This window comes from Sinocyclocheilus grahami, unplaced genomic scaffold (assembly GCF_001515645.1).
Source record: "Sinocyclocheilus grahami isolate Dianchi unplaced genomic scaffold, SAMN03320097.WGS_v1.1 scaffold3338.1, whole genome shotgun sequence".
NCBI lineage: Eukaryota > Metazoa > Chordata > Actinopteri > Cypriniformes > Cyprinidae > Sinocyclocheilus > Sinocyclocheilus grahami.
This window is the reverse complement of record NW_015508479.1, coordinates 1-13,061: the sequence shown is the minus strand read 5'-3', so window position 1 is coordinate 13,061 and position 13,061 is coordinate 1. Positions and strand designations below refer to the sequence as shown.

Genomic DNA, 13,061 nt, shown 5'->3' with positions numbered 1-13,061 from the left:
GAGAGAGAGAGAGAGAGAGAGAGAGAGAATTGAATTGAAATTGAGAGTCAGGAGAGCTCAGCACTGCACATGCAGAAAACACTGAGACTCGCTCACCTTCCCGTTCTCCTCTTCCTCTCTCTCGTCGTCGCTGCATTCGCCGTCCTCTTCACCCAGAAACATGTCAGCGTTGAGCTGATCCACACCAGCTTCACCCGACGCCTTCCACAGCTGCTCACACACACACACAACAACAGCATCAATCAATCATTATCATTTTTTTTATATTATTTTCTGCTTTCACTTTCATTTTAGTTAATGTTTTAGTGATCTTCTTGTGAGTTTTTAAAAAATATTTATTTCTTATTATTTCTAATATTTATTTTAAATATATCTGTATAGTTTTTATTTAGTTTTACTTATCAGTTTTGATTTATTGAGTTTTAGATATTTTAGTACTTCAAATTAAACTAAACGAAAATTAGAATTTTTATTTTTTAATTTTTAATGTCTTTTCTTAAATTTATTCTACACCCAAGTTATTATAGTTAACTAAAGCTAAAAATTAAATTAAAATTAATACTTAAACATTTTTTAATTTTAAATAAAATAAATGTTAACTGAAATAAAATATTATTATTAAATAATAATAATAATAATTAAATAAATATAATTAAAATATTTCATTTTAATTTAGTTTAACTTGATATACTATAATAACTAAAACTGAAAAAAAAAAATCAATAAAAACTATACAGACATAAATTTGAACTACTAAAAATTACCAAAAAATAAAAAAATAAAAACAAAAATCACACAACAAGGCTTCTAAAACTTTAACTAAAATTAAAAAGAAAATGGAATTGGTGTAGGATTTACATTGAAACTATTTTAACTCCGAAATTCCACAAATAATTACAAAGAAATGGCAAGTAACAATGAATTAAATGTGAATACTGAAATAGTACTTTCTGGTAAAAAATACTCTAATAATCTTTGACTCATTTTTTACCGTGCCTGTCCTATAGACTGCGATCGTAAGCGCATGTCTGCAAACATTCATTTTTTTTATTAATTTTTACAAGCTAAAGGACGAGTTAAAATTCGATTCTGTGGAAACTGCATGCTGCAGACGCCGTGCATGAACGTTATTGCATGACACAAGCTCACCTGCTGGACGCGCCGCTTGTGCTCCGGAGACTGCATGTGCTCCACGAACTCTCTTGGGGTCCGGAAGTGCAGCTTACAGACGGTGCAGCTCGAGCTGGACGAGCGACTGCAGCGCTGCACAAACACAGGCTTCCATCAGCTTGAGGTTAAGTTAGGAGCTTTCATGCATCCAGACTAGTCATGAGCTTTCACCTTGTGCTCCTTGGTTCTGCGATGCTCCATGACGTTGGTGGTGAAGTGCGTCTGGCAGGTGGAGCACCATCTCTGCAGACCCGGCCTCTTCTCACTGCAAGAGCGCCGTTCAGAAATGCATTGAAATGCAGACAGTTCAGAAGGTGAAGCACGAAAACAAACCGATGCATCAATCATTCCTGCGACACGAGAGAGTGCACTTTCAGTCATGCAACTTAAAGTGTGTGCATTTCAGGAAAGATAGAAAGAATATTAAACTGGAATATTAACTAGTAATGCACCAAAATTTTACCAACCGGAAAAATCCATTTTCAGTGAATGGGTACCGTCAGAACGAGAGCTTATGAAAACATCACAGCACTCCAGTCCATCAGTTAACATCTGGAGAAAACAAAAGCTGAAACACATCCAGCATTAAGACATTTTTAATGTCTAAAATATGAGTCCATAATAACGCTTCCTCCAGTGAAAAAGTGCATCTGCTGTCGTCTCTCACATATGTGTTTAGAGCCGTTTAAATGCTGCTTGATCTGTGCAGATTTCTCTCCTGATTCAGACCAGAACACTTTCTCACGTTATTATAGATTATGGACTCGTATTGGAGTTAAAAAGGTCTTAATGCTGGATTTGTCTCAGCTTTTGTCTTCTCCAGATGTTAACTGATAGACTGGAGTGCTGTGGATTATTGTGATGTTTTTAACAGCTCTCATTCTGACGGCACCCATTCACTTGCAGTGAGCTACATTTCTCCAGACCTGATGACGAAACAAACTCGGATGGCCTGATTCCCTTAAGCTAGCGAAGCATAAATGCCTCAGAAACTCTCACCCGTCTCTGCGAGCTCCTTGCAGGGACTCCTGGACTCGCGGCAGCAGCGTGACGAGACACGCGTTGCTCATGTGCTGGATCTCCATCATCTTCTGCTGGTGCGTCAGTCCGTTCATATGACTCTGGAAACTCTGCACACGCAAGATTTCAACTTTACATTTATGCACAAGAGGAACAAAAGCACTAGTCAGATTGCAAGATTAACCAACGAGTGCATTTTGCGTGCAAAACTCTCACACCAGTTATGCTGCTAATATGTGAGCCTGCAGCACAAAAGCAGTGTTGAGTCGCTGGGGGATATTTGTAGCAATAGCCAACAATACAGTGTATGGGTCACAATTATACATTTCTCTTTTATGCCAAAAATCATTAGGATATTAAGTAAAGATCATGTTCCATGAAGATATTTTGTAAATGTCCTACCGTAAATATATCAAAACTTAATGTTTGATTAGTAATATGCATTGCTAAGAATTTCATTTGAACAACTTTAAAGATGATTTTCTCAATATTTAGATTTTTTTGCACCCTCAGATTCCAGATTTTCAAATATTGTCCGATCCTAACAAACCATCCATCAATGGAAAGTTTATTTATTCAGCTTTCAGATGATGTGGCCAAAAAAAATGGACCCTTATGACTGGTTTTGTGCTCCAGGGTCACATATATCAGCTCATGCAAACCATTAAAGCGGAGCGATTTCAGAGGAACACACTTGCTGGTTATGGCAAGTGATGTTGCAAATATAGCAGAAGAACTTGTTGGAGGTCTCTGCCGCTGCGTCTCCGAGCTCCTCAGGAGTGTCTGCGGTCTCCTTGATCTCCGAGACCGAATCAGAGCCAGCGGCGGCGGCGGCGTCTGGACCCTCTCTGATGCCTTCATCTAGAGCTTCAATGCTTTCAACCTGCTGAAGATCAACAAACGAGACGCATTTGAACTCAAGTGCTTCTTGAGTAGACACAGCTCGAGTCCATCCTGGGATTACTTCACCAGTGTCTCGGATCATGTGGATGGCACAAACCTCGGCCGCTTGACTTGGTTCGTCTGCTTCAGCGGCCAGCGGCTCGTCCTCCTGCAGAGTGAGCTCTGAAACACGGAGTGAGTCCACCCTCATTAATCACACACAACCACACGCTCATCCATCTAGAAAAGTATTTACACCTCAAAGCACAACATGGTTTCCAGAGACGGGCCGACGATCACAACCAATCAGAGCATGATATTATTACACAGTTATATATATATATATAAATATATACACACACACACATACATACACTCTACCAGTCAAAAGTTTTTGACCAGTAAGAATTGTAATGTTTTTTAGAGAATTCTCTTCTGCTCACCAAAATACAGAAAATACAGAAAAAGCAGTAAAATTGTGAAATATTTTTACTATTTAAAACAGCTGTTTTCTCTGTGAGTATCTGTTAAACTGTAATGTATTTCTGTGATGCGCAGCTGTATTTTCAGCATCATTCCTCCAGTCTTCAGTGTCACATGATCTTCAGAAATCAGTATAATATGCTGATCTGCTGCTCGAGAAACATTTCTGATTATTATTATTATTATTAATAATATTTAAAACAGTTAAGTAAATTTTTTCAGGATTCTTTGATGAATGGAAAGATCCAAAGATCAGCATTTATCTGAAATAAAACGCTTTTTGTAACATTATATACTTTTTGTAGCATTTAAAAGCTTAGAGTCAGTGTCATTTTTTGGAGAAAGAATGATAGAAATTAATAGTTTTATTTAGCAAGGATGCTTTAAATTGATCAAAAGTGATGATAAAGACATTTATAATGTTACAAAAGATTTCTATTTCAGATCAATGCTTTTCTTCTGAACTTTCTATTCATCAAAAAAACCTGAAAAAATTCTACTCGGCTGTTTTCAACATTGATAATAATAATGTTTCTCGAGCAGCAGATCAGCATATTATACTGATTTCTGAAGATCATGTGACACTGAAGACTGGAGGAATGATGCTGAAAATACAGCTGCGCATCACAGAAATACAGTACACTTTAACAGAGATTCACAGAGAAAACAGCTGTTTTAAATAGTAAAAATATTTCACAATTTTACTGCTTTTTCTGTATTTCTGATCAAATAAATGCAGGCTAAATTAAAATGTTACATTTTATATATATTATATATATGTATATTTATATATTATAGTTAAAAACCATAAGAAAAACATTTCCGTTACTTGAAATAAAATAAATATAATAAAATAACTTTAACATGAAAATGTAAAAAAAAATTATAAAACGAATACTAAAACAACGCTGTCATACCTGCTAAGGACCATTTTTCAGGTCAAATAACATTTTTACTGAAGAATTAGTGTTAAAATTGATGTGCCTTAACAAAAAAACACCAGCTTTACATTTCTGCGTTTAAAGCCTCCAGTTTTAATCTTCCTCCATTGTAATGGCATTACTGCATTTAAAATTGTACAAAGTGAGGGACAAATTATTTAGTAGTTGACAGATGTGATAGATGCTAAAAACCCGAGAATATTCCCTTCCTACCTGCAGGATCCGGGCTCTTATATTCATCGCTTTGAGCCGATTCGGTCTCCACAGGTTCTTCTGACCTGCACAAACACACAAAGCGCATTTAAACACACTCGCAGCACACGGATCAATCTGACATAGACAGATGGAAAGTCACTGACTCTTGTGTTTTGTGTTTCTTGGCCGCTGGTTCATCGGGCTGCTCTGAAGACTCCTGACTCCCCGGATCGACTGCAGCGGATGCTTCATCCGCTGTTCACAGCAAAACACAAACCACAGACTTTCAAAAACAATCATTCGGATAGATTATAATAGCTTGAAATATTGTTTTGTGTTTTTTTGGGAATCGATCTATTAATTAATCTGTATGACTCTGTATGCATATTCAAATGTGATGTTATGCATTCAATTGTGCAATGCATTTTCATGCACTTAATGCATAATGAATTCAATTTCAGTTTGTTAAAACATCAAATCATATGACTTGATAGATTTATAGTGTTTTTTGCAAATTAACCAATGTGATGCCTGCACACTTTGCATTTTATTCATTTATGCAATGCATTTTCATGCATAACGACTTAAATTTGACAGTTTGTTTCGGTCATGATTTAATGATACATCTGTGGTGTGTTTTGGGAATCAGCTTATAAATTAATCCAGATGACTCATGCATATTAAAATCACATATGCATATTTCTGATCAAATAAATGCAGCCTTGATGAGCAGAAGAGACTTCTTTAAAAAACATTACAAGTCTTACTGATCCTAAACTTTTGAATGTTCAAAATATCGGTTATCGGTCTGGAATAATCGGTATCAGTATCGGCCCTGAAACACACATCAGTCGACCCCTAACACGTATGACATTATTTTAAGTCTAATCCTGATGTCAAGGTTAGACTTGTGTCCAGTGACAGAAGAAAATGCAAACGTGACCCAGGTGTTTTCTGCTTCTACTGCATCCAAACAGCCACAGAAAATCACAGACAAGTTTATTTATACTCTTCTATTTATGTACATTTTTTTGACATTCAATGGTATTTGAACACATTTCCACTCTTCTGCAGCTTGCAAGTTAAAGGATACATTTTGAAAACTTCTTTTTGTCATTGATATCGAAACGTTTGTTATTTGGATAAACGCATTACAGCTGATGCATATAAAAATATAATCTTAATTCTTATTTTACGAAAAAAGTGTATATGATGGAAAATATTTATTGCTGTTTTTGAGCTCGGCATTAGATAATATTAGGCCTTTGTTGCAAACCAGCAGAATCTTTTCTCAAGATGCAAGGCTGTGTAATGCATGCATAATCATACAATCTACATACACCTGAAAATAATCAAATCAAGTGAAATAAATAAAAGTGCACAAAATATGCAATATAAAATACAAAATGAATTGAATTTAAACATGTGGATAAGCTCAAAGTGCAAATGTAACATTTCAGCCCTATTTAACGGAACAGTAATTGAAGAGACGCAATACAATATTTCAAGCTATTATAATCTATCCTTTAAGACTAGAATGATTGTTTTTGAAAGTCTGTGATTTGTGTTTTGATGTGAAGTGCATGAATATGCATTGAATAAATGAATGCAGAACACCAGTTTTTAATATGCATGAGTCATATGGATTAATCAATAAGTTGATTCCCTAAAAAACACTATAAATATATCAAGTCATATGATTTAAGTTCTTATGCATTAAGGGCATGAAAATGCAATGCATAAATGAATGCATAACATCAAATTTGAACAATCTTGACTGTGCATGAGTCATATGAATTAATTAATAGACTGATTTCAAAAAAGCAACATAGATGTGTCATTAAGTCATTAGATTTTTGGTTTTATGAATGGAACAATACAAGTCATTTTGCATTAAGTGCATGAAAATGCATTGCATAAATGAATACAGAAGACCCATTTTTAATATGCATGAGTCATATGGATTAATTTATAAGTCGTTATGCATGAAAATGCATTGCATAAATGAATCAAATGCAAAGTGTGCAGGCATCACATTGGTTAATTTGCAAAAAACACTATAAATCTATCAAGTCATATGATTTGAAGTTTTAAACTGAAATTGAATTCATTATGCATTAAGTGCATGAAAATTAATGTCAAAATTAAGAATAACAAGGGTTCTGACAAAAACTTGCTTTTAAATGATTTTATCAGTAAATCGGTTTTGAAAATGGCCGATAACCATAAAAAAAGCTCAATATCGGTGCCGATAATCGGTCGGATAATCGAAAGGTTTTGTAGAATTATTGAAAACATTCGACTTGCGACGTTTACATGATTTCTGCATATATTTGGTTTATGCGGAACTGTTTGACAGAGACATGTGACCTCAAAATACCTCTGCTGCTGCTGGCTTCTGATTGGCTGTCGCTGCTGCCCGCAGATTTCTGCTCGTTTTCCCTCTTTCTGTCCGGCTGACGAGCCTGAAACTCCTGTGTGTGTTCAGTTAGCCAGAGAGTCACAGATTTACCAAATAATATACACCACAATAGATTATTTATCTGTTTAAAAGTGATTCATGCACACTGCTGTTTGGGATCAGTGAGATTTTAAATGTGTCGTCTCTTCTGCTCATCAAGGCTGCATTTATTTGATCAAAAATACAGTAAAAATTGTGAAATATTATTGCAATTTAAAATACTCGTTTTCTATTTTAATATACTTTAAAATAGAATGTATTTCTGTGATGTGCAGCTGTATTTTCAGCATCATTCCTCCAGTCTTCAGTGTCACATGATCTTCAGAAATCAGTATAATATGCTGATTTATCATCAATGCTGGAAACAGTTTTGCTGATTCATATTTTTTGGGGGAATCTGTGATACTTTTTTCAGGACTATTTGATGAATAAAGTTAAAATAGAAATCTTATTCTAACAACGCAAGTCTTTATCATCACTTTATTTATAAATTTAACACATCCTTGCTGAATAAAAGTATTAATTTCTTTTTTTTAGAATTATATATATATATACTGCCTCCAATCTTTTGACCGGTAGTGTATATTGTTACAAAAGACTTCTATTTTAAATAAATGCTCTTCTTTTTAACGTTTTATTAATCAAAGAATCCTGAAAAAATATTGAAAGTAGGAAAAATTAGAAAACAGCTCCTTTTTCGTTTTTTTTCTCTCCAAAAAACGAAAAACAAGAATTCAGCTTAAATTTTCATTTTTCGTTCAGGGGTAGACAAATGAATTAACAGCTTGAATATTCGATTATTATTCGTAAAGACGTTCTGCGACTGAATAAATGCACTTCTTGTCAAGAGAAAAGTGACAGAAGCAGCAGTTGTGAGTGGAGCGGCGAACCCTGCGTTAATTGCGGTAAATATTTTTAACGCGTTAAACTGGAAAAAATAGCTAGTGTTAACGCGCTAATTTTGACAGCACACATTTTTTCATAATTATGACTTTTAATGCCATAATTTCTATTGTTGTCCATTTTAACTTCTCGTGTCTTTCTATGCCATAATTATGACTTTTTATCTCGTAATTTTGACGTCATAATTCAAACTTTTTTTTAATCTCATAATTAGGACTTTTAACTCAGAATTGATTTATGCTATAATTTCAACTTTTTATCTAATAATTATGACTTAATCTTGATGACTTTTATTTCATAATTCCCACTTTTGTCTCAATTTCAACTCAATTACTGCTTAGTACGTCATAATTTTGCTTTGTCTCATATTTTCATGCCATAATTCCATCTTTTTATCTCATAATTATGACTGTCAATTTAATCTTATAATTATGATTGTCATAATATCAACTTTTTTATCTCAATTACTTTTTATCTCATAATTTCAACTGTCAATTTCGATTTTTTTCATAATTATGACTTTTTAGATCACAATCCCATCAAGAATTCAGCTTAAATATTCATTTTTCGTTCATGGGTGGAGAAATTAATAAACAGCTTGAATATTCGATTTCTACATGTGGGCGGGAATTAAACACCTCTTTCTGCTGATTGGTCAGCCGAAGATCAAACCGTGCCTTCTTCAGTTCTTCTGCAGTATCATGCAGCAGAATAATAGTCCTCCGCTGCTGCAGTTGTATGGATTCTTAACACATTTATTGCAACTACATTTCATCTTTTTTCATCAAACAAACAGGCTAATGAATAGCTGGACACAACTCATGTGTTGAGTTATTCATGAGCCTGCATAGTCTATACAGGCAGAGTCTAGACAGGGCTTTCTTCTGTGTAGATATAAATTCTATTCTTTGCATCAGCTGTCTTAGCCTACCCTGCTCACCCAGTAAGTCTGTTTGTTTAAGTAAGAAATTAATTTGTTTCAAAATAAATATTTTAAACACTAAGACAAAAAGGAAGGAATAATAAATTGGCTTGGGTATATATAGGCCTATGTTCACGCAAGAACTGTCATTCTGACTGACAACCGGAGAACAACTACTGTTAGAGTTTTATAATGTAGACTTGTGTTTTATTACAATTGATTATAATTGATATGCTATCTCAAAAGGATATGCACTTGTGCGCGGCGTGAGCTGCTGGCTGCGCACGGCTAATGAATAGCTGGACACAACTCATGTGTTGAGTTATTCATGAGCCTGCATAGTCTATACAGGCAGAGTCTAGACAGGGCTTTCTTCTGTGTAGATATAAATTCTATTCTTTGCATCAGCTGTCTTAGCCTACCCTGCTCACCCAGTAAGTCTGTTTGTTTAAGTAAGAAATTAATTTGTTTCAAAATAAATATTTTAAACACTAAGACAAAAAGGAAGGAATAATAAATTGGCTTGGGTATATATAGGCCTATGTTCACGCAAGAACTGTCATTCTGACTGACAACCAGAGAACAACTACTGTTAGAGTTTTATAATGTAGACTTGTGTTTTATTACAATTGATTATAATTGATATGATATCTCAAAAGGATATGCACTTGTGCGCGGCGTGAGCTGCTGGCTGCGCACTCGCACTGCAACGCAAGATTTTCATCAAATATAATAACTTGCCATTTCGGTTTGTTTCTCACCAAACCCTCAGAATACCTTCAGAATGCTTGGAATATACGCCACGAGATGCATAGTCGTACGGTAAAATGTATATTTTTAATTTTATTAATATTTTCATTTTTCCACCCATGAACGAAAAACGAAAATTTAAGCTGAATTCTCGTTTCTTGGAAAAAAAAACGAAATAGGAGCCGTTTTCTCATTTTTCTACTTTCAATGTTACATTAAAAAAACGAATGGTCGAATGATACACGGATTTTCTTCTCCCCACAATTTAGTTTTTCATCTTGCATTTCTGTTTTTGTCACAGAATTAAAAAAAAAAAATTGTTTCCCCATCTCACAATTCTGACCTTTTTTCTTGAATACCTTTTCTTATACCTCTTGTTTCTTGCAAGCTTCTGTCAGAACTGCGAGAGAGAAAAATAATTAATTGGTGAGATAAATTAATTATAAAATTATTAAAAATATATATAAAAGTGTGACTTTTCTATTTGTTCTATTAATTCTGTAGCACAAATAGGCTTCCATACATATTTAATCTGGCTTACACATTAAAAACAGTGCAAATTCTGTCTTCTAATTTTATGTTAAACAACCTGTTCATTATCTAACAGCCGGGGCTTTTCGCCTAGATGAAAGAGATTATCCAATCAGAACACGACTCATTTACATATTTAAACGCGTAGTAGCAAAAAAACAACAAACCCGGCTTGTTTCATTGAAAAGGTCAGAAAGAGGGTGATAATGTCCAACAAAATGGAAAAACTAAACGTTTTGTGCAATAAACCACGACTAGCATTGAAAAACAAACCATACAACAAGAGTAAAGCGCACAAAAGCACACCATAAACCAGCCTGACCGATCAAAACAATACTCAAACCCGCGTCGCCTACATAGACAGCAGCATTCACAGCACCCTAGATAAACCACACCACATTCCCACAGGACGCTGTCTAGAGAGGCGCCTCAGCAGCTTTGGGACGCGGCCGTGAGCTTTAGCGGTGTGCTAGTTGCTAAGAGCTAGCTGTTAGCGGTCAATAAACACGACAACAGCCGCAAACCTCTCTCACAGCGATCGCGTCCTGAACCCTGGCGCCTAACTATCTGCAGAGTAAAGCTACTCACGAGCTCAGCCGACGGGACGATGAGTTTAACAGAGAAACGAGCGGAGGCCTGTTGAAGCTGCCTCATTAGCTAACACGCTCTCGCCGGTATCGTGATGAGCGGCGGCGGCGCACAGCGACCCCTGCAGGACTGGAGGAGCGGCTGCGCATTACAGCCGTGGTCTAGTTTCATTATTTATTGCACACTCTCCATATTGTGTGTTATGTGCATCTGTGCTTGTACAGCATGATCCTTCAGCATCAGACACAATCATTCTAATGTTAATTAATAACAGATTGCATGCCTTATATTTGTTTAAAAATAAATGTTATATTGAAATAATTATACATACATACATACTGGTAATTTTATGAGTTCCTTTTTTTAATTATTGGGTGCATATGCATTGTATATGTTTAATATATTTAATGTTTCACAAAGGGAAACTATGCTGCTTATTATTTTCCTGAAAATACGTGGTTTTATAGAATTATTAAAAATGTTCAAAATAAAATTAATTTATTTTGTGTTCTGCAATACTCGGGGAATTAAAATTTTTAAAGCTTATTCATTTGTGCCTTTTATTTGTTTAGTAAACGATTAATTAAATACATTTGCAAATAAATAAAAATAATTATATTTAAATAATTATAAATAAATACATGCATTCATAAGTTTATCCATTTGTGCCTTATATTTGTTTAGTAAACAAACAAATAAATAAGCTTTCATCCTACTACAGGAGTGAAATTACATTATACTCAGATGAGATTGCTTTTAAAATACTTTCCCTTTTTGATTTGATGTTATTCGTTCGTTTATTTTGTGCTCCGCGATTTTGTACTGGGTTATTAATATTTAAAGGGATAGTTCACCCAAAAATGAAAATGTGATGTTTATCTGCGTACCCCCGGGGCATCCGAGATGTAGCTGACTTTGTTTGAACACAAACGAAGATTTTTAACTCAAACCGTTGCAGTCTGTCAGTCGTATAATGTAAGTGGATGGGTCCCAGAGCTTTGAGAGTCAAAAAAAACACAGCAATGTCCAACATCTGGCGTGCGACGCGTGTACGTGCTCTGCTATATACACAGATATATACGTAGATCCTTACGTAGCACAGCCCATAGAAACAGTCACTAATGAGGCATCTATGTATATATATCTATGTGCCAGAGCACGTACACGCGTCACACGCCGGATGTTGAGAACGCGGTGTATCAGAGGTAAAAAACGATATAAATACTGTTCAGTTTCTTGCACAGACTGATCGTTTCGTGTCTTAAGACCTCAATGTGTCATCACGAGCCGCAGGGTTTAATTTGGTTTTGTTTGTGTATGTTTTTTTGACTCTCAAAGCCGTGATTCCCATCCACTTGCATTATATGACTGACAGACTGCAACGGTTGGAGTTAAAAATCATCATTTGTGTTCTACTGAAGAAACAAAGTCACCTACATCTTGGATGCCCCGGGGGTAAGCAGATAAATTTGGGTGAACTATCCCTTTAAGGTTGCTCCATGTGTTTAGTAAACAATTAAATATAAAAATAAAACATAAATAAGCTTTCATCCCAAGTGCAATGATGCAGAGCTGTTAAAATCATCAAGGACTCCAACCACCCTGGTAACTGTCTTTTCATTTAGCTGCCGTCTGGTAAGCGCTTACGCAGCCTGATGGCAAAAACCGAGAGACTTAGAAGGAGCTTCTTCCACCAGGCCATCAGGCTCTCTATTAACACCAACATGACTTCACTTAATTATCAGTAAGACACTTAATATGCTGACATTGCCACTTGCACGCAGCAATCTCTGTTATATTTTATTTACTTACTTTTTTAACTCTATTGCTGCTATGGAACTACTCTGTACAACCTGTTTGCACATTCTTCTCTCATCTTAATATTTATTAAGTCTACAGTATACTGTCCTGCACATTTTATTTTATTCTTATTTTTTTTTTATCTTTTTTTTTCCATACCTATATTTATATATATATTTTTCTTGTGTTTGTACTCTTTAATAATTGCACTGTCCATGGAGCGGACCTGACTTACATTTCACTGCTGGTCATATATTCTCTATATAACCATGTATGTGACAAATAAAAATCTTGAATCTTGAATGAAACTGTTTTAACTTTCAAAAGTGCGCCGACTAGCGACAGAGAGCGGCACTGCAGTGTGCCCTCGCTATGGGGGTAGAATTGTTGCTTAATTCCAAATAAATAGAATGAG

General features: G+C 35.2%; 1 protein-coding gene across 1 annotated transcript in view; it reads right to left on the bottom strand.

Moving 5' to 3' along the window:
• LOC107576208 (uncharacterized) overlaps positions 1-8,904 on the bottom strand; it is a 14,145-nt gene extending 5,241 nt beyond the window's left edge. Inside the window, exons 1-10 of the mRNA XM_016262434.1 lie at positions 8,899-8,904; positions 7,072-7,234; positions 4,856-4,946; positions 4,710-4,774; positions 3,191-3,255; positions 2,885-3,076; positions 2,170-2,300; positions 1,342-1,435; positions 1,150-1,263; positions 97-210 (exon numbers count right to left, since the gene is read on the bottom strand). Coding sequence (XP_016117920.1) covers positions 97-210; positions 1,150-1,263; positions 1,342-1,435; positions 2,170-2,300; positions 2,885-3,076; positions 3,191-3,255; positions 4,710-4,774; positions 4,856-4,946; positions 7,072-7,234; positions 8,899-8,904 — 1,035 coding nt within the window. The remainder of the gene's footprint in view (positions 1-96; positions 211-1,149; positions 1,264-1,341; positions 1,436-2,169; positions 2,301-2,884; positions 3,077-3,190; positions 3,256-4,709; positions 4,775-4,855; positions 4,947-7,071; positions 7,235-8,898) is intronic.
• Positions 8,905-13,061: the final 4,157 nt, after the last annotated feature.